A 21,263-nucleotide genomic window follows, 5' to 3' on the forward strand; every position below is an offset into this window, starting at 1 on the left:
AAAATAGCAACAAGTCAGGCCAATCCCGTTTCGTGCTGACGTGGCGAACTGGTGATGGGGGAAGAGAAAGAAGAAGGTACAGCCCTCAGGGCAAAGAATGTAAATGCAACAAATTCACTAAGAAAGACACAAAGGGTACAAAAACTAAGGCTCAAATGGCAAAACCAGGACGTCAATCATATAGCAGGTGAAATTTGGCTTCGTGGGGAGGCACTTACGGCTTGTTGTTAGAGCTAAAGCCTCTAGCACAACTATATATCAAAGAGCTAAATTACCTTATATCGATATATCTTATGACTGTAAACATTCCAAAGCAGCACAACGAGACTTCTAGCTGTACGTTGAACGCCACGGCCGCGAACGCAGCTTAAAAAAGCCGGTAGACATTCCCACTAAAACACCCCTACAAAACAAAGAGATTCGTGGGAATTAAGTTTTACAATACAGCCAACACCAGTGTATGGACGCAAGTACGTAGCAGGCAGGACGCACACTCATCGATGCGCTTTGTAGTCGAACTCCTGTGTGGACAAAATCGTGCAATATGCAGAATTCTTCGTGATAACTGTGACTGAACGAAGGCGCCTGCTGGCGCCATAACCCAGGAGGTGCGCGCATATTCTTGAAGCATCTTGACTATAGCGTACTAGAATAGATTCTAGTACACTATAATCTTGACTGTGCAGTCGATACTCTTCCGCGCAGGCGTATAGCAGTCGAGTCCCTGAGCTACAACGGGCAGGGCTGCCAAGCAGGAATGACCTTTTCTGTGAATCCTTTTCGCGCATCACGCTCATATTCGTACTCCATGGAATAAACGGCAATAATTCGTCATTAATTAGCAGCCTTTCGGAGCGTGTGGCTCGTAACGTTCGTCACCAAAAACACAATGAACGGTACCTGACTACTATCGTTGCCTGATAAAAAAAAAAAGAAAAAAAAAGCACCATTTGTTTGGTACTGGTCAAAAGTACATCAGCTGAAACCATAGAGTTAGGCATCAATGAGAAATAGCAGCAACAACTTCTTAAATCAGTATGCGACGCGCTAATGGGCCCAGAATGGCCTATTAGCGCGGCCCAGAATGGGTTATCGTTTGGATGTACAAGCCCTCGCTAAAGCTTTTCTGGCTATCAATTTCTTCGATAGTAAAAAAGCTATGTTCCCGGTACATACTAACATAAGCTGACATTTCTCAGTATTAGAAGTGTAGAACATCGTACAGAAAAAAGAGAGAAAAACAGTAGTGACTGAAAATATTCTTCGTATATGCTGCCTCTCAGAAAGGCACACACATTCGCACAGCATGTATATATACACCTCAGCAATGGGATGCCGTAATTAATGTACGGCCCCACAGGTCAAGGTATCACCTATGTTTATTCCACTCATGCGTCATTTGTAACGCTGAGCTTTCCAAATAGGCTGGTAGTAGTTGAAAGTGTTCTAATTTAAATACCTGAAATTAACATTTGCATGGTCTCTGCAAGAACACAAGAAGACGGCGCTCATGCTCCTGCCTTAATATCAAGTCAGTTCATAAATTTTATTCACTGTCGTGGACAAAACTATAAAATTTGTTGTATGTAAGATAAAAGGCCATTAAACTTCTTTTTCCTCTTTTCTCCTTAACAGGGCTCCAGAGGCCCATTTATTAACCCCGATTTGCGATGCCGCAATGGTTTAAGATTTTTTTGGTGAATACGGCCAACAGATGTACGTTGACAACGTTAGCATCGTAACTAATTTGCTCCTTTTGCTCCTTTCATCCACGCACCAATTTAGAATTTGTCGTCATCAAAACATTCATCATCAGTCGCTCCCAACTTCTGCCGCGAGCCTCGTGAGTTTTTGTGTATAGTCCAGATGAAAATGAAGCCAGAAATTATGCACGAAAACCCAAGCAATGAAGATAAAATACGCAGATGCGCTGCGAAAAATTTACTAGATGCGCACATCTTCTACTAAAAGATCGAAAATAAATTGCAGAATTTTCTTCAGCCATTATTTAACTGCACGCGAATCGCATCGAGTTCCAGTTTTTGTCTGCCGAATAGAACATAAGGGGGCGTTCAAGAAACACGAAGAGAATGAAGTGGCCGCCTATAAAAGTGGGCGCAAATCGACTGTCAGCGTCAGCTGTTCGGGGGCCACGGCGGGGACCAGTAGTTTTACTGGTACTCTCTTCCATTGGCAATTTCTCCTTGAAGTCGTCATCCTGATCTCAACTGTGCCCTCGTCGTCGCCGGGGACGACGCTTGCGGGAGGATGGATGGTCCCCACGGAACCTGGCCGGAGCGTTGAGGGGGTGGCCCCGAAGACGAGCCTGGTCGTGGCTTCACATGAGCTCCGCTCGTCCGCTTCTGGTGACGTGGCATCTCATTTCCAAGGGCGCTGCAACACAAAAGAGCCGCAGCCGTTGAGCCGACTAGTTCGGCTGTTACTTTGCCATAGCAGAGACTATGCCTGTGCCGCTCTGGCTACAGAGACTACAGGATTCCTCCCCGGTCCTCCTGCGGCACGCTGATACGAGTGGCCTCGTCGTTGCAAGAACCAGCCGTGCGCACCGTGCCAGACGGTCCCGGACGCTGCGAGGTCTTCCATGGAACCTGTCAGGGGCGTTGAAGGGGGAGGCCCCGAAGACGAGCCTAGTCGTGGCTTCACATTGGCTCCGCTCGTCCGCTTCTGTTATGGCCACATTCCAAGGGCGCTGCAACATGAAAGAGCCGCAGCAGTTGAGCCGACAAGTTTGGCTGTTACCTGCCCATAGCAACGACTGTCTCGTGGCGCCTGGTAATCTGGTCGCCGTCGAGGAGCGTAAAAGGGATTCTCTTGCACTGCCACGACTGCAACACTTCCGCCAACTTTTAAAGCCTGCAGAGGTCCTGATCAAGGTCACTGCGTAATCTCAAAGACATCCTGCCTCAAGCTTCAAGTAGTGATTCTCATTGAAATTTGTTGCATCGCATGGTCCTGACGGCCCCCTACAGCTTTGAAGTCTCATCTGGAACCTGACAGGGGCGTTGAAGGGGGAGGCCCCGAAGACGAGCCTAGTCGTGGCTTCACAAAGGCTCTGCTCGTCCGCTTCTGTTTTAAGGCCGCATTCCAAGGGCGCTGCAACACGAAAGAGCCGCAGCAGTTGAGCCGACCAGTTCGGCTGTTACCTGCCCATAACAAAGACTGACCTGTGGCGCTACTCGAGCGCTGTTGGGAAGGCAAGGGGGGCTCTCTCGTCATGCCTGCAGCAGTTCCTGCCGCCTTTATCTGCTAGCCCCATCCTGATCCTCATCGTGGCTCCCGGACAGCTGAAATAAATATAACTTTAAAAATAAATAGAAAATAAACTAAACAAAACAAATATAAAATAAACTAAACAAAATAAATAAAAATAAAATATAATATATAAAAAAATAAAAATAAAAAATATGAAATAAAGAAAAATAAAATTAAATAAAAAATAAAAATACAGAAAATAAATAAAATAAAATTATTTGCCTCGTTGATTCGGCCCGACTGGCTGGTCGTCCCACCATGTATGTACTGCATGGCATAGGGCGGTAGGCAATTAAAACAGGTTGGTTTGGTTTGGTTTGCGGGGTTTAACGTCCCAAAGCAACTCAGGCTATGAGAGACGCCGTAGTGGAGGACTCCGGAAATTTCGACCACCTGGGGGGTATAGTAGTGCACTTAAAATTGCTCAACGTAAGAGACACATAATGCTCCATATATGAAGCGTTAATGGCTCCCGTTAGCCGGCACTCATTCCAAATCTTTGCTAGTCGGCGCACGGTCATGTCACCTGCCAATTACCAACTGCCGGGACATGCCCGTGATTTTTTTTTTTCGTTCTAAACGCCAACGGCCCATTTTCTGGACAACGGGGCTTTAAAGCTCTCGAGTTAAAACTTGGTCGATAATTGCAGAATCCGGCCACACTACATTGCCACACCACTGAATAGCATTCATTCATTCCGATGATCATCATCATAGAAAATTTATCTTCACAGAGCAGTTCGGGGTTCGCAACCGCAAGGCCTCACTTTACTTAAAACATTCATGTTGCGGCAGGAACATCACGTCGGCAGCCCGACCGGTTGCGACGGTCTACATGGCCGGGTTCGCGGAAAGCGACAGGGGCTCCTAAGCTTCCCAGTAGTTAGGTCCACCAGAAAAAGGAATATGATGCGAGGAAGTGTAGCTAACGTACAGGGTGGTCTAGCGGTCTGCACCATGAAGACCGTGGGTGGCCATTCCTGGCCCCAAGGGCCCGTGATGATGGGTCAACGCCGCCTGCGGCGTGGGCTAGCCAGCCACCAAATTTTTGTTTTAAGCCGTCATTGCACCCGCCACCGCTTAGGTGGTGGACGACGGCTGTTGCGGCGCGCGTCTTTCTCTCCCTTTTCTTTCTCCTTTACGCTCTCTCCTCTGTCTGCACGAGGCAGCGGAGGTGGCTCAGCTACACAGCCAATAGCAGGCCCGTGCATTTTTTTGCCTTCTTCCTACAGCCACAACCTGAGCCCCGCCGGGGTGGTGCAGTGGCAAGACGCCCGACCACTGTGCCGGAGCACCCGGGTTCGAACCCGAACTCGGCGGCTGTGTTTCGATGGAGGCGAAACGAAGAGGCGTCCGTGTGCTGTGCGATGTCAGCGCACGTTAAAGATCCCCAGGAGGTCGAAATTACTCCGTAGCCCTCCACTACGGCTCCTCCTTCTCTCTTTCCACTTTCATTCCCACCTTCCTCCCTTCCCTTACGGCGCGGTGTCCACAGGAAACAAGTGAAACAGTTACCTCGCCTTTGCCTTCCTATAAATAAATCAGAAAAAAAACAACCTAGAGGGTTGACCGGCCGCGGTGGCTGAGTGGCTAAGCTGCTCGGTTAGTGTACCGGATTTCCAAGGTGCGAACCCGACTGCGTTTCGAAAGAGGTGAAACGCAAAGACGTCCATGTGTCGCGTGACGTTAGTGAACGTGAATGATCCCCAGGTGGTCAAAATTATTTTGGAGCCCTCCACTACAGCATCTCTTTCCCCCTTTGCATCCCACCTTTCTCACTTCTACAGCGCCGTTCATGTGTCCACGGAGGAGTCTGACAGATACAATGTCTTTTCTTTCCTGTAATAATATAGTTGGTTCAGAGGAAAGGAAAAGCGCAGTATCTGTCACACTTGACCTGTGGACACCTGAACCGCGGCGTAAGAGAAGGTGGGAGTGAAAGCTGAGAGAAAGGGGTGCCGTAGTGGAGGGCTCCGGCGTAATTTCGACCACCTGGTAATCTTTAATGCGCACTCTGACATCGCAGAGCGGTGAAGGGTGGCTGTTCCTGGCCCTACGGGGCTGGGACTGGTATGTCAACGCCACTTGGGGGAGGGGGGGGGGGGCGCTAGCAGGCCACCGAATTTTTATCTGTTGTAGGCCGCCATTGCACGTGCCACCGCTTCGGTGGTGGACGACGGCTGTTGTCGCGGCGCGCGTCTTCCTCTCTCTCTTCTTTTCCCTTCTGTCCGCATTGGGGATCTTTAACATGCGCTGACATCGCACACGGACGCCTCGAAACGAAGAGGCGTCCGTGTGCTGTGCCTGCTACTGGCTCTGTAGCTGAGCCACCTCCGCTGCCTCGTACAGACAGAAGAGGAAATAGAGAAGAAAGAAAAGGAAGAGGGAAAGACGCGCGCCGCAACAACAGCCGTCGTCCACCACCAGCGGTGGCGTGTGCAATGACGGCCTACAACAGATAAAAATTCGTTGCCAGGCTAGCCCTCGCCGCAAGCGGCGGTGACCCACCTGTACCAGCCCCATCGGGGGTGGTCGAAAATACTCCGTAGCCCTCTACTACGGCTCCTCTTTCCACTTTAACTCCCACCTTCCCTTCCCTCACGGCGCGGTTTAATGCCCACAGTAACAAGTGTGACAGATACTGTACCCTTCCCTTCCTATGAACCAATTAGGCAGCGGTGGCGGCTCAGCTACAGAGCCAGTAGCAGGCCCGTGCATTTTCTTTTCCTTCTTCCTACTGGATATGTGTGCTGCTACTACTAAAATATTAAGGCAACTGATTCATAACTAGGTTGATGTTCTGATGTGCATCTTAAATAGCAATACAACCTAGTTATATTTAATAAGCTGCACTGCACAATTTTAGATCTCTGTGAACTGATATGCAAAGTTCTCATCCCTCGAAACACAGTACATACAGGCTATCACAGTACATTTCGTAGCTAAATTTATAATAAGCTGCAGAAACTGGCGGGCAACGAATGATCTGCATTTGCAGTATTGGTTGTGCATTCTACTTTTACATTGATCGCCTTCCCGTTGCATGAATGAATTTGATCCCATTACATTTTTTGTTCTCGTCGCACGGGCCTGATAAGGGCTGGTTAAGGAAAATGTCGCTACTATGCCCAGCACAATAAGAATACATTTAGGTAGCCCTGCTTGTATTCCCTCGTACGTGAACTTTCGCTGCTCTTTAGTGCGAAATGTGCAAGCCATGAAAGGACTCAAGCCTATCCGTTTGTGCATTGTTTAAGACATGCACACTGTTATGTAGGAAGCGCGGCACAGCGAAAATCTCCTTCAGTTTCAGAAATGTGGGTGACCTTGAAAGTAAACTGAAATTTTAGCTTGTAGAGTAAATATGTGACGCATGCAAAGAACCGCTTTTTAAAATAACATGCCGTGAAGGTAGTGCTCAAGTAAAAACAAGAGCGTAATGAACAAGTCTTTAAATGGGAAAGCATTAAATTCTGGTGAAAGATTCCATGGTCACGGCATAATTTCATCATCATCATTTATTAACCCTTAAAGGTCCCGTTCGGGACATTACATAAGGGGGGGGGGTAGTACAGGGTAGTTCAGCAGTCATACATGATCATAAATATAAAAGTAATATAGAAGTATAATCACAGCAGTGATTGATTTGCACATCGTTTCGGCAAGTGTGAAAAGGACTGAAATAATTCAAAATGCAGTGAGCTTATTTTAGTGTTAAACACCTTACCTTCAATCATCAAGTCGTGTGGTTCCGCCTCCAACACGAAGGATGGAGTGCATGTAGAGCATTAATGACGTTTCTGAGAATAGATGACCACATTGCAAAAAAAAAAAATGTCTTTTACCGTCACTGGTAACGGCACACCAGTAAAGGTGTCAAACTATGGTTCTTCGCCACCCCAGTACAATCTTGTGTTGTTTTGCATGTCCTAAGGCAGCCATCTTTCCGAGTACTTCAATTTTTTATACGTAGCCCAGCTGGGAAAATATGTTTTGATATGAAATGGTGTTGGTGTTTCAACGTAGCTAATTAGGAATGGCATTACAAGCTGCATTGAAAGTGTTGTCAAGATTTACCTTTAGTTATGTGCCAGACATGAAAGAGGTGGTGTATTGAGGGATCGAAGCTTTCGAGGAATGAGTTGACACCAGTGCGCCAATCACTGGTGATGCTTGAAATCACCACACCTTGTTTAATGAGGTGATCCAGCATTCTCTTTAAGCCTCCTTCCTCCACCTTGTTACTGGACGTAATTTCAGTTAACTGTAATAATAATGTAAAAGTATTTTGTAAACCAGAAAGAGGGATGCTGTTTTCCAAGCAAAGGGCACGCCTTGAAAGAACTGAGCATGTGTATCTGATGCAAATGCTTTCATATAGAATTTATGCTATGCTATTGCAATAAAAAAATACATACAGATGATAAATCTACCATTAGGAAAACTGTGCCATTGCTGCATAGATTAACAGGTTGCTTCTGTCTTCTTAGACACGAACAAGCTTATTAATATTGATTGATGGCTGTGATTGGCAAATTGAGCCTCCTTTTGTAATTCAGGATCAAATTTCACAAAGTACACCAAAAGGAGGAAGTTGGGACCAGCCTACTGTTCATAAAAAAACGTGTTTATACTGCTTTTCAAGGAGGAGGAAGATGAGGAGGAAAGGCAGGGAGGTTAACCGGTAAAGGAACTGGTTTGCTATCCTGCACTGGGGGAGAGGGGTAGGTGGGTATAAAAGTTGTGGGTGAGAGGGATGGGTGAAGACAGTACAGTCACATCACAGACATGCCACATCACATCATGTCACAGTCATATCACGTAACATAAAAAATCACAGCATAAAAATCATAAACATAAAAAAGACAGTGTCTATGCGTGCGCTGCTTTTCAAAGTGCAAGGAATACAGTGCAACAATTAATGAATGAAAAGTTGAAAACCAGTCTGCCTCCTGAACTCGTCACTTCCATAGATAAACCAACCATAAGATTAATAATATTGTCATGGGTGAAAACACAGAAGCAGCAACAACCGGTTAGGCAGCCTGTGGTCACGGACGCACTTTGGTCTCCTCGTCTTTTGATGAGGGCTGCGAGGTAGAACCTAAAGGATAGAATGAGAAACATTCTCTTACCTCCATCTGCATGTAAAGAACTAGCACAACATTTCACACGGGTTACAACGTATAGACAGGTGTTCTACATAGCGATGTCCTAGTTGCGCCGGCGTGCGATCTTCGAAGGTTGGTGCAGGGTCGAAGACGGTGCAGAAACTAGGATACCTCGCTTATATTATGAGCAAATCAAGATGACAGTTTAACAGTTTAGTTCAAAACGAAAACTGCTCAGTTGTGAATGTGCGTATTTCTGCTGATTTACATACAACGCATCGCCTGCCACTCTGTTGCTTGCATCCAACCTGCGCGCATGACGATCGGTGCTTGTCGCAGACAACACTGAGTAAAGACAGATCTGCGTTATTGTGAGAATGCAACTACATAACAATGGAGGAACCTTTCTGAGCACTTCCTCAAGAGTTCCGAAGGCTGAGCTTTATGTACGTGTACGTGTATGTACGGAAAATACAGACATAAGTTAGAGACTTTGGCCATGGGCCTGTATCGACGTCTGCCGTACCTTTACTGAGAATCGAATGAATACATCAGACGCAACTTTAGACACTTTGTTTAATATAAGCAAAACATAGCCATTAGTTAAGTGAGAATACATGTCTACTGTATACAGTCAGTCAGTCAGTTCAGGCGTTCAGTCGTGTCCGACTCTTCGTGACCCTATGGACCATGTCACGCCACGCTTTCCGGTCTCTCACTATCTTCTTAACATCACATAGCTTCATCTGCAATGCCTCGAGAATGCCATCTAACCATCGCGTTCGCTGCCTACCCCTTCTCCGGCGACCCTCAACCTTTCCCAACATCAAATCTTTCTCCAGCGACTCCTCTCTTCTCATCAGATGACCAAAGTAGCTGAGCTTTAACTTTAGAATTTGACCCTCCAATGAGCAGTCAGGGTTTATGGTCGACAATATCGACTGATTTGATCTTCTGGCAGTCCAAGGAACTCTTAAGAGTCTTCGCCAGCACCACAATTCAAACGCGTCAATTCTTCGGCGGTCAGCCTTTTTCACAGTCCAACTCTCGCATCCATACATCACAACTGGAAAGACCATAGCACGGGTTATACGGATCAAATTACACTTCAGTAATTTGAGTAACAAAAAAAATGACAATGAGTACATATATTAGTCCTTACAGATCATTATCTGATCCATCGGAGTCGCTGGGATCACTCAGGTAATCAGCCCTGTAAAGCAAAGTTTCAAGGAATTTGTCATAACACTCTAATATAGTTGGAAGAACTCCTCATAAATTTTTATTACGTAAGTAATACTGCACCAGGTTTCGAGCCGTCGCGTATCCCCGGCGGACGCCGTCTTTAACCTTGAGCCGCAGCTGCGTCGACACCTGAACCGCGCCGTAAGGGAATGGGGGAGTGCTAGCATTAGAACGAAAGCTGACGAACCGCTCACTCCCGTCCTCACGCACTTCGCACTCCTGGCGTTCCCCGGATCGCACTCTCTCACCGCATGCGATGCAAGCAAGGTCCAATGTTGCATGAGCGCATCGAAATCCTGGCACGTGCGCCAAAGCGGTGGTCGGGACACACTACTCAGGGTCCAACGGTCGCCACCCAGGTTAAGGAATTGCGCAGTAATAAAAAGACGATCACTAACAGATGTGAAAGTGGAAAGAGAGAAATAGGAGTTCGTGTCAGGGTAAATCAGTTGCTATGCAGTCTTACAAGGCGAGGCATCAGCAATGCGCCGAAGCCAGAAAATGGCAACGGGCTCAAGAGACTGCTGAAGAACGTGAACAACAGCCTGCAAAATGGCGAGCGCAAGACGCTGCTGTCTGTCGTACACCTCTAGACACTTGTACGTCTCGTGATAATCCTGCATGGAGTCTTCAGAATGCCTTGGACAGTGATGACACGGCATGAACAACAGGACGAGAAGAATCGCACGCTAAACACGTCACGCTACACCCGCAGCTACACTACATGCCGAACCTAAGCGCAACCAGTGCAGTATTGCTTGCGCAACTTATCAGGTTTAACCAGAGCCAAACTACTGCCAATTTTTTTACAGTTCAGCACTAATATATGCGAGACTGCCAAAAGCTTTTCCTCAATGCTTGGATGATGAGAGACTATGCACATACCGCCGCATCAGCTAGAATACAATAGGCGCTCTGTCTGCATGGCAGCATTCTAAAAATTGACTGCACCTAACTGAATTTGAATTCCTATACACAAAAATAAATAAATTATAGCTATTTTAGCAAGAATGGCTTCCACACTTTTCAATGCTTCTTGCACAATGTTCTTATCTAAGAACGTTGGTCTCCCACTTACCAACAGAGGCGATTTACGGGCACGTTCGCACACAGTCCGTATTCCGACTCTGCGTAGTTATCAAAGTGTCACTGTCACGTAACCTCGAGTCACCTGATTCGTGAAAACACCGGAACATGATGTTGCCACCTGTTCCGGTTCCGTAGTGGCAACACCCGGTTCCGGTGTTTCGACCAAACAGATGACTCGAGGTCACGTGAGGTAGCGACACTTTCGATAATGACGCAAACTCGGAATATGGGCCCAGCTCTCAACTTGCATGGCCTGCGACATACTTGCACAGCTTCCATTTTGTTTGGCCTGTAACATATGCTGTAACACCATAGACACGTTTTTGAGGCATTGCGGCAGTTACGCTAGACGCCTCAAACACGAGGAACGGCAGAAGTTCGCGATTTTTAAAGCTTTTTTTTCCCCCCCAAGTTTACGACAAGGCGTGAAACTGTGCCGCGTGCATCATGTGCGTGCTCTCTTGCACCCCCGGCAGCAGAAATGTAAGCTTTCATCAAGGCAGGGAGGAAGAGTCAGCATCATACATGCCAGTATAGTGCTAGTATAGTGCCAGTACACCAGCCATGGTAGCTGTAGTCCATATTTCTGCTATGGCTTGCAGCTTAATCACGCAGCTGTGCTCCTTTGAGAGCTTCCTCAACCAGCTGTTTAAGAAATAGCCGGAAGGTAGAGACACAACACTAACAATTTGTGAAATAAACCAACATGCATATAAAGTACAATGCCGAACAAGATGCAGATAAACATTACTAGAACAAACTTGTTGATGCAGATAATATTAATACAAACCTGAAAACCTAGGCCTCAGTAAATGCCAGCGTCTTAAAATAAACTACCTCATATTTTTCTTCTTATATTAGTAAAAAGCTAACAAAAAGAATGCTTCGACACAAAGTTCACACAAAGATGGTAACGAATTTAATTATGCCAGTATGATTGCAGAAATGGCAGTTCTGCCACGCAGCAGTTTTGCACTATGTTTTCAGTTTCTCATGTTATCCTGCGCCAAGGTGCCGCAATGCGCGCGCCTCGACGCGCATGCGACAGACGGGGGTGCGTGCATCGAGGCACTTTATCCTGCACAGTGAATGCGCGCCATACAACAGAATTGCTATGCGAGCTATTTTGTTCCTTTTTTTACTTACCGTGGCCCACTTCCTCGATTTGACGCCACGCCTCATTCAGCTGGTGGCTTCGATGGGATGTTGGCATAGAACCTGTCTTCAAGCGCCTGTTGAATGAAGTCCTTAGGGAGTCCAAAGGCCTCTCTGTGCCATAACATTCTGGCGCGAAATGTTCTGAGCACAAGTAGGGATGCTTGCTTACAGTACAGGGTGGCCTGCAGAAATCGCAAGATTTGGCTCGCATCTAGCAGCACTTCAGGTGCAAAATTTTACATGAAATATTGGAGTACTATAAAGAACACAAACTAAAATTTCGCTTCGGTCGATGGGGTTTATGGCGCTTAACCAGTTTAACGTCCTAAAGCATTTCGGGCTTGAGAGACGGCGTAGTGGAGGGCTCCGGATTCCGGCTTTTCGCCTCCACACACATATTATATATATATATTGTAAGAATGTACAATAGAGGACCTTCTGTAATTGCATATTTTGTATAACAAAATTGCCATTTATAAAAGATGCTGACAGCTGACTAATCAGTGCTATGCTCGGGTTACCGTATTTCATGAAATGCAGTTAGTTGTGTGAAACACTGATTAGCCCCAGCACAAGTAAGGAAGAAGGTATACTTTCATGCAGTAGGAGTACCTTCCCATTTTCTATTCCTGACAGAGCTCTCAAAGGGACCTATGGCTTCATCAAGACAACCGTCTACGTTAATAAATGCAGGGGTGCTCTTTTCTCATTCAGTAAAGCACTGACTCGCACTGCTGATGCGGGCTCTCACTGTCGGCCACATAATACAGCGTTACGAGTACTATAAAAGATGGCACTTTCGAAGTGAAAGCTTCACTATGCCATGTAAAGCCACGGTCGAGCCGGGCGCAGGCTACAACTGTGCACTTACCCAGTTTTCTTCCCTTCTTCTTCTTGTCGTTTTCTGAATCTTCTTGCTTCCAGTATTTTTCTCCTCTTCTTCTGAATCTTCTTCGCTTTTTACGAATCTTCTTGCTAAATTTGACTAGCTTCTTGTTCTGTTTCACTTTCACTTCACTTATGCACTAGCTTTCACTTACGCACTGGGTTTAATCAAGCTAACCCATCAGCACCTTTTTAATTTTTGTAATACAAAGGGCAACAACAGAATCAAGCATACAATTCACACGTGTAATGAATGCCGAGGTAGGTATGTGCCACTCACAGTCAGGCCATCTTATTTCGGTGGCTGAACACATTAACACTTCATGCTAAGCCTCCTTTCCTGGGGGGTACGGGGGATTTAAAAAACTGCAATTTTTTAGTTACAAACAGTGGCCAAAACAGCTGGGCCCCATCCAAGGCGTAATTATTTAAAAGGCACTCATTTTAAGAGCAGGTGAGGCCAGTGCTCTTGGGAACCCTTTACATAGGAATGCAGTTCATCTCTCCAGCAACTGCTTCCATGACCATGATGACAAACGTGTCACCAATGATACGCATCCCCAGAAAAAGGAAGCTACGATTTCGGATATATATACAACTCACACTGAATTCACATCAGTGTATATAACAAAAGAAAAAGCCCTCTTCTTCCCTAGCTTTATGCCATAAAGTATATTTTAAATGCGCTCAGTTTGCCTCTGTTCTGGGGTGACATGTTAGCAACATATTTTCCGACCATCAATATGCAATAAGTCCTTTTCTGGCAACAATGTAAATTGTATTTCAACAATTACGTGCTGAATTTATTTTACCTCTTCGTTGTTGGTCTTTCACTGTGAGCAGCACACTGCTTGTTGGAAAATGTGTGCCTCCATTCCATGAAACCACAAAATTTTGCAAGGTACCACATAGCTATGAGGATATTCTTATGCCCATAAGCACAAACGAAAATTGTATGTATTGTATTGGGGTTTTATGGCGCATAAGCAACTGAGGCTATCATGCGCCAAGAGCAAGGTTAAAATCTGTTCTTATTTGAAAAGGGGAAGAAGGTTCGTTTAAGTTTACAGTTTATTCAGAACGTCTGCTTCTTTTAAAAAACTAAGAACACATGTTAAGTTTATTATTGCTTTTTCTCCTAAAAGTAATTTGGGATGGAAAGGGATGGCATGATCATAAAAAATAGTGAAATGCTTTCTCCGTAGTGTCTCTAGTTTTGGGCATGCAATCAGGATGTGGTTGACTGTGAGTACTTCTCCGCATTCTCCACACGTAGGCTTATCTTGTTTCATTAGTAAAAAATTATGTGTGAGATGTGTGTGCCCGATACGCAGACGGCATACTGTAACCTCCATGAAGCGTTCCTGATGAGTGCTTGTTTCCCATTCTTCTATTATAGGCTTTACGAGGTGCAATTTATTACTTTCTTGGTTATTCCATATAGACTGCCATATATCCTTTTGTTTTCGTTTAATTAACTTTATGCAATCCTTATAAGGTATGTTTACTTTCTCTATTTCTTTCCTGCCTGCTTGAGCAGCACACACGTCCGCTCTCTCATTTCCTTCAATGCCCATGTGGCTTGGAACCCAACAGAATATTATGTTATGTCCTTGGGCTGATATCTTTATTACATCGTGTATTATGTTACCGAGTAATGGCATGACTGCATTTCTGGAGTTTAGAGCTGTGAGCACACTCAGTGAATCTGTATAGATAACACTGTTCTCAGTACCCTCGTACACAATTTTTGCTACAGCTACCCGGACAGCATAACACTCGGCTGCAAATACTGATGCACATTGAGGAAGTCGAATAATTTTTTCGGAGTTCCGATCCACTACAGCGCAGCCCACATAGGAGGCAGTTTTTGATCCGTCTGTGTAAAACTCTGTGCATTTGCTGTATTTCTCTTTTAGTGCGTGATATTCTTGTAATACATGTTCTGTAGGAGTTTCGCTCTTTTTGAACTGTGTAAGAGTGAGGTCACAGACTGTTGGAAAGTTGTACCATGGGGCCAGGGGCCTATTTTCTTGAGCGACATCAGGCAAGGTGTCCAGAATATGGAGCTCACGGCAAATGTCTTCAAATCGCATTATCAATGGTCTTGTTGTCTGAGGCTTATTTGAGAATATTGTTCGGGAGGGGCAAGTTGTGACAATCGGGTAACAGATGTGTTTTTTCCGTGTCCTTATTTTGAGGACATATGCGCATGTAAGTAAAGCTCGTCTATCTTTCAGAGAAGGCTCGTTAGTTTCAACATAGAGGCTATGCACAGGAGACGTTCTGTATGCACCACAAGCAAGGCGGAGGCCTAAGTTATGCACTGGGTCTAATTTCTTTAAATATGATTGCCTAGCTGCTCCATAAACTATGCTCCCATAGTCCAAGGAGGAGCGCACAACGGAGCGATATATATGCAAAAGGCATGCCCTATCAGATCCCCAATGTTTGCGTGAAAGGACTTTTAGGATGTTTAGGGATTTGGAGGCTTTCTTCTTTAGTGCTTGTATGTGAGGGAGAAAAGTGAGTTTTTTGTCAAAAGTAATGCCCAAGAATTTATGGTTATTGTTTATGGGCAATTTGATTTCATTTAGGTGTAAGGTAGGATTGGGCTGTATGCCTCGTTTGAGCGAGAACATAACTGCCACTGTCTTCTGCGGGGAAAATTTAAACCCATTTTCACTGGCCCATTTTGTTAGCTTATTTATTGTTAATTGGATCTGTCTCTCACATGTGGACATGTTGCATGACGTGTAGGCTATTTGAAGGTCGTCCACATAGAGTGAATACATTATGGAATTTGGTATTACTTTACTAATCGAATTCATTTTTACCACGAAAAGAGTGGTGCTTAAAATGCACCCTTGGGGCACACCATTCTCCTGCAGGAAGGTTCTTGATAAAGTGGTCCCAAGACGTACTTGAAACGACCGATGTGACAAAAAGTCACTTAAAACCTTTAGCATTCTGCCACATATGCCTAGATCTGCTAGGTCGCGCAATATCCCATACCTCCAAGCCGTATCCTATGCTTTCTCAAGGTCAAAGAAAACGGCAAGGCAATGCTGTCGGTGTATAAAAGCCTCTCTGATAGTGTTTTCAAGACGCACGAGATGGTCAGTTGTTGAGCATCCTTTTTTAAAACCGCACTGATGAATGTTTAAAAGTTGATGAGATTCTAAAACAAAAGTTAGTCTGATGTTTAAAACACTTTCAAATGATTTTGCTAAACAGCTGGTGAGAGCAATGGGCCTATAACTACCAGGAGATGTCGGCTCCTTTCCGGGTTTTAAAAATGGTATGACAACAGCTTTTTTCCACGCCTCTGGCAATTTTCCTAGGACCCATATTTTGTTAAAAAAGTTTAATAGTGCCTCTATGGCAGGTTCGGATAAGTGGGCGAGCATTTTGTAGTGAATTTGGTCAGGACCAGGTGCAGTTTGTTTACCGGCAGCTAGGACATTTTTTATTTCTTGTAGTGTAATTAAGCTATTATAGGGTTCTTTTGTACCACTACTTGTAGGGAGTTTTTGTTTCTCTGCTATGTTTTTGTGTTTTAGGAATGTTTGAGTGTAGTGTGATGAACTGGAAACTTCAGAAAAGTATTCACCTAAAATGTCGGCCTGTTCTTGTATAGTTGTCTGTACTCCGGGGGCTGTTAGAAGGGGAATGGTAAATGGAGAGTAGCTGCCATTTAGCTTTCTAACCTGTTCCCACATTTGTTTTGTTGTTGTTGAGCTATTTATAGAAGTTACATAGTTTTGCCAGGAGGCTTTTTCGGCGTGGCGGCGGATGTAGCGGGCTTTTGCTCTTGCTTTTTTAAACTTGACGAAATTGTCCTGTGTTGGGTATCTGCGAAAAATTCCCCATGCTTTGTTTTGTTCTTTTTTTGCTTGTTTACATTCTTTTGAATACCAGATTTTGTGATTTTGTTTCACCACTCCTGAGGACTGAGGAATTGGTATATGTGCTGCAGTAAGGATACAATTTGTGTAAGCATCGTTTAGTTCATCTATATTATATTTACCTAGAGTAATTTTTTCTAGGCTGGCCTTCTCTCGGAACAGTGCCCAATCGGCTAAATGCAGCTTCCAGCGTCGCGGCTTGGATGGGATGATTTGTGGTGAAGATGTTAAGCTGATTAGTACAGGTAAGTGATCACTTCCGTGTGGATTATCTAAAACGTCCCATTTAAAATCTGTAAAAATTGATGGTGAGCTGAGGGATAAATCAATACAGCTCATTTTGCCTGAAGCACAAACGAAAAGATCTCCTAGCTCCTCACCTTACTTTGGGACAAACAAGCGGCAAGATACATGCACAGCCTCCCAAGACAGCTTTCACTCTAAAGCACACACGGACACCACGTCGCATCACCACCTCATTTTATTTCTGTAAAAGAATATAGAGTTCAGCTACATTCAATTTTTATTTGTAAAAATTATTATGGCTCTACAGAGCCTGCACAAGCAGAAAATGAAGCTTTGAAGTTTTTAATGCGAAAATGGCAGTTGAAAACAGCACGTTCTTTCCCCACTGCTCAACTCAAAACCGAAGATATCAATGATAAAAAAAAAAAAAAATCATATGACCAGATTTGAAAAGAATGGTGTAGTTTAGTCTTAGAGATCCCTGTAATAAAATGTGCTGACATCACCGCAGTTAATCTGTAGGAACAGTGTAGGTTAGTGACACCTGTGTTTCATTTCGTGGTCTTCTCCAACTCAGAAAAGCTCTGTTATCAGTAAAAGAAGTCTCTGTTGGATGTAGGGAAAAGAACAGTGCAGGAATGGGACCTAGTGAAAAGCAAGCACAAATGAAGCACTGTCCTATTACTGCACTGTTTTTCCCACTATCCACTATGTACGACACAGGCCAAATTTAAACTTTGTGTAGTCCTACTAATAAAACAGGGCAATCAATTGATATGTTTGGCTAGGCTATCGAGAGGTGCCGTAGCGGAGAGCTCCGAAAATTTTTACCCCCGGGGATTCTTTTACGTGCACTGACATCGCTGAGTACACAGGCGCTTTGCTTTTCACTGCAATCAAAAAGCAGCCGCCACAGGCCGGATTTGATCCTGCATCCCTGGGGATAGCAATTGAGGGCCCCAACTACAACTGATACAAACTCAAATTTATCGTTGACACCAATTTAACACCTTACTTGAGGTGTCAGCTTGGTTCGCTATTTATTAGTGATTTCCTGGTGTGTTCACAATGAAATGTACGGTAGCAATATAGTGAGGGACACCAAATATTTGAATAATGTGATGTGCAGGCCAGCAAGTGAATGACAAATTTTAAGGCGCATCATATTGGGACAACGGCGTCTGCCACAAAGGAAATTCTCGGTATGCCCAACAGTGCAAACCAGAGAGGATAAATGTCAGGTAAAGCTTGATGTATGGCTGCAAAATATACTGGCTTTATCTTCCAGGCATTCTGCTGAACTTGCTAGATTTTTCTTGTGACCAGATAAAATTAAGAAACGGAAAACGGGACCTTAGCATATCACACTAACATAACATGAGTGGAAAAACAGAACATTTCTCTCATCTGTTGACAATGTGCATTTTCAATCCACATCAATCCAGCATTTTCAGAAGCTGGGCTCTACAGTTTATGTAATGACACTTTGTCTCATGACCCTTAGCACACTTGCAAAAAGTTGGGATGGTAAGCACAGCAACAGGAAACGGAATTCCTTTCTAATAGAAAGATTTCATCCATTTACATCCGCTCACAAATGGTAACAGCTGGGAGCTGAGAGTGTGGCAAGGGGCGCCATGTATAGATGTCCACACACTAGTCTAGAGTTTAGAAGGGCTAAAGTTTAGAAGAAAGTTTAGAGCGCTTGAACAGTGCCCGCTCTTGTGTGTTTGACGTTAGTCGCCGACCGTGGGCTCGACATAGTTTTCTGAGCTGTGAGAAGTAAACCCCAATTCACGCAAGTGCATATGCACAACATAGAGTTGTTTTGAGCCCTAGGCCAGTCATAAATGATGCCAGTGTACTTGCCAGGGCACTGTCCAAGCATCCCAGAACAGGAGTGTTGGTAATCTGTAAAATAAGTATGAAAAAGCAAGACCATGAAAGTCACATGTAAGGGCTAATATTATGCAGGTTACCAAGCATGGAAAGCTTTAAGTGCATTCTATATCACCATTCAGAATTTTAGTAAACATGCTGCTAGGAAGAATGCACTTCAGGTGGTTTAAGCAAATCAGCAAGTGCTAAATTCAGCAAATGAGAGCCAATGACTGAAATTACCAAGTGCTTCACAAGCATTGACATCTTAACTGATGAGATTAATTGTGAGCTGGAATAATGAGCAAAACCCTTTTCTTTTCATGCTGTTATGTTGACAAGCAGAGATGTCTTGCCTGCAGATAGTTTCACTTTCAAATATGAGCCGCCAACGACGCAACTAAACTGCCCCTGTGCCTTGCACAAACTTAGCTAAATTATCCCTGCGCCCTCTCCAAGCTGAAGATTGACATACAAGAGCTCACACAAGAGATGGCAGAAGTAGAACTGGCACTCAAGTCTGTAAGTCAAAGGCCTAACCCTCAACTCTATACCCCAAAATAAAAAAGGTGAAATAAAGCTGCATTTCACATTTACTCAAAAGTTTAGACAGGTGCCACCTCTGTGTTGCAGCAAGAGACCTGAACACTTTATCACAGCACTATCACTTGGCCTGCTGACCTTCTGACACAATACAAGGATGGCCAGTAAATACTGCACAGCCACCTTTAAGGAAACTGACTTGACTACCTATGTTCCTAGCAGTGCTGCTATGGGCTAGTCAGTAAATACTGTTATACGTCTAAAAAAAACATGGCTGGCAGGGGAAGGAGAAAGGCCAAATTGGTTGCTATGTCTGTGAAATTGAAATTGAAGGAGTTGAATCAAGGCATTTTCAGAGTGCAACCTTCTAAATATCTCTTCTCCGACATTATGCCAATCTCGCATAGCACAAGAAACATGACTCTTCAATAACATTGTTAAGAATGGAATGTCTGTTTGCATTATCTGCAGAGCAAGGCCTTGAAGGTGGGCACACATTTATACTGACACTTTAAGGTGGCCTCATAAGCCACTGCGTACAGAGCCGAAAGCAATGCCACACTACCTCTGCAACAAACATGCTTCAAGGAAGCAATCTAGACACACCTTATGGCAAAGACCGTTATAGACTTCCTTTGCAATACTGACTATGCAAACAAACCTAGCCCACATTCTAACATGCCAGTAGCGTGGCTTTTTGTGGGCTTGTTGGTACACAGTTCCAATACACTATAGCGCAGCAAAAGACGAGGACACAAGAGATGAGAGAGCGCTCGTGGTGTTTGTCTCTCATCTCTTGTGTCCTTGTCTTTTGCTGCGCTATAGTGTATTGGAACTAACATGCCAGTATTAAAAAGCTCCATCTCGGATGGGTCACCATGCTGTAACCGAATAACATATTCCACAAGCACCTCCTCGAGATTTGTACAGTCTTCGTCTCGTTTTTCAAGAATGCCATGACAGCCAAGGTACAGACACCAATTAAATGGTTGGTTATTCCATAATGTTCCTGCAAAATCTGAAAATTACAGCAAAACTTTTGAATCCACATGCTTCGCTTGAAGGATGAAAACATACTTTCAATTATAAAAAAGAGCTAGAATTATGTAAAATTAGTACTATTACTGCAATATCATTAATAACTACCTCATCAGGCACATAAAATACGCGTGCCAAAAGAAACAAAATCAATTTGGAGTTGAACTCTACGGCCATGTCCACATTCACGAGACAACACATTGAAAGAACCAGTGAAGGAACCTCATAGTCGAAAAGTACGAGGCTAACAATTCTTCCCTTCACAATCTTTTATAAACTCCCAGCCTGACATCAATCCGGCATAACACGCACGCAAACAAATACGGGAACAAAAAGTAGTATAAGACAGATTAAACGAAGTGCAGCCAACCGTATAGAAAGTGAAGGTGCGAAAGAAGAAATAAATACTGAACGACTCGAATGAATAAAAGAGGAAAAAGCACTTAAACGTTAACACGGCACGTCTCGTATATTTATCGTTTCCTCGTGTTTCAAATTTTCAAGTAAGGCATCCGCACAATTTTTCTGAAGTCTTCAGTGACTGAACACACACGAATTCTTTCCGACACGTTACTGAGCATGAAGCTACTTCCGCCATGAATGAAGCATGGGGGATGAGAGCCTTAGAGTTAATACAAAGACTATGATGAGAGCCTACCACCGCAAACCGCAGTTTGTGCTCCCGAGTCCCAACACCTCCCAACACACGGGGCGCAGGCCAACGGAAGTATGCTAACCATGCTAAGTATAGCCAACCCTCAGTTTCGATAAAATAGAGTAATTGCAGAAGGAAAAAAGACATGCCAGAGGATATATATTTAGACATGTTTTCACAAAATGAAAAATGCATGTTCGCGTTTGCCGTCTGGTTCGATCATATTCGATACGT

General features: G+C 44.4%; 1 protein-coding gene across 7 annotated transcripts; it reads right to left on the reverse strand.

The window, feature by feature from the left end:
- Positions 1–1,252: 1,252 nt before the first annotated feature.
- Positions 1,253–21,097, reverse strand: LOC146190494 (uncharacterized). 7 transcript variants are annotated; one of them, XM_084600904.1, is made up of 8 exons: positions 20,893–21,021; positions 18,785–18,826; positions 11,865–12,058; positions 9,547–9,597; positions 8,307–8,377; positions 7,351–7,537; positions 3,186–3,305; positions 1,253–3,114 (listed from the first exon to the last, which is right to left on the reverse strand). In XM_084600904.1, the coding sequence occupies exons 1-4, from the start codon at positions 20,970–20,972 to the stop codon at positions 9,584–9,586; spliced, it is 330 nt and encodes a 109-aa protein (XP_084457030.1). In that variant the 5' UTR covers positions 20,973–21,021; the 3' UTR covers positions 1,253–3,114; positions 3,186–3,305; positions 7,351–7,537; positions 8,307–8,377; positions 9,547–9,583. The 7 variants fall into 7 exon arrangements, 3 of the variants coding, with proteins under 3 accessions (XP_084457030.1, XP_084457031.1, XP_084457029.1); XR_014706549.1 differs by lacking the exons at positions 18,785–18,826; positions 20,893–21,021 and adding an exon at positions 12,748–18,776 and having other exon boundaries at positions 1,255–3,114; XM_084600905.1 differs by lacking the exon at positions 7,351–7,537 and having other exon boundaries at positions 1,255–3,114.
- Between the last annotated feature and the right edge of the window lie 166 nt (positions 21,098–21,263).

The sequence above is a fragment of the Amblyomma maculatum genome, chromosome 4, assembly GCF_055883805.1.
Source record: "Amblyomma maculatum isolate TAMU_Amacu chromosome 4, ASM5588380v1, whole genome shotgun sequence".
Taxonomy (NCBI): domain Eukaryota; kingdom Metazoa; phylum Arthropoda; class Arachnida; order Ixodida; family Ixodidae; genus Amblyomma; species Amblyomma maculatum.

What these genes read in the sequence shown, in the direction of transcription:
- LOC146190494 (XM_084600903.1), bottom strand. Translation starts at nt 20,972, where the DNA reads ATGGCGGAAGTAGCTTCATGCTCAGTAACGTGTCGGAAAGAATTCGTG. An exon ending in CTGAAGACTTCAGAAAAATT is followed by an intron (nt 18,827 to 20,892) that starts GTGCGGATGCCT and finishes CTTATTTTACAG; the next exon opens with ATTACCAACACTCCTGTTCT. An exon ending in GATGCTTGGACAGTGCCCTG is followed by an intron (nt 12,059 to 18,784) that starts GCAAGTACACTG and finishes CGATTTCTGCAG; the next exon opens with GCCACCCTGTACTGTAAGCA.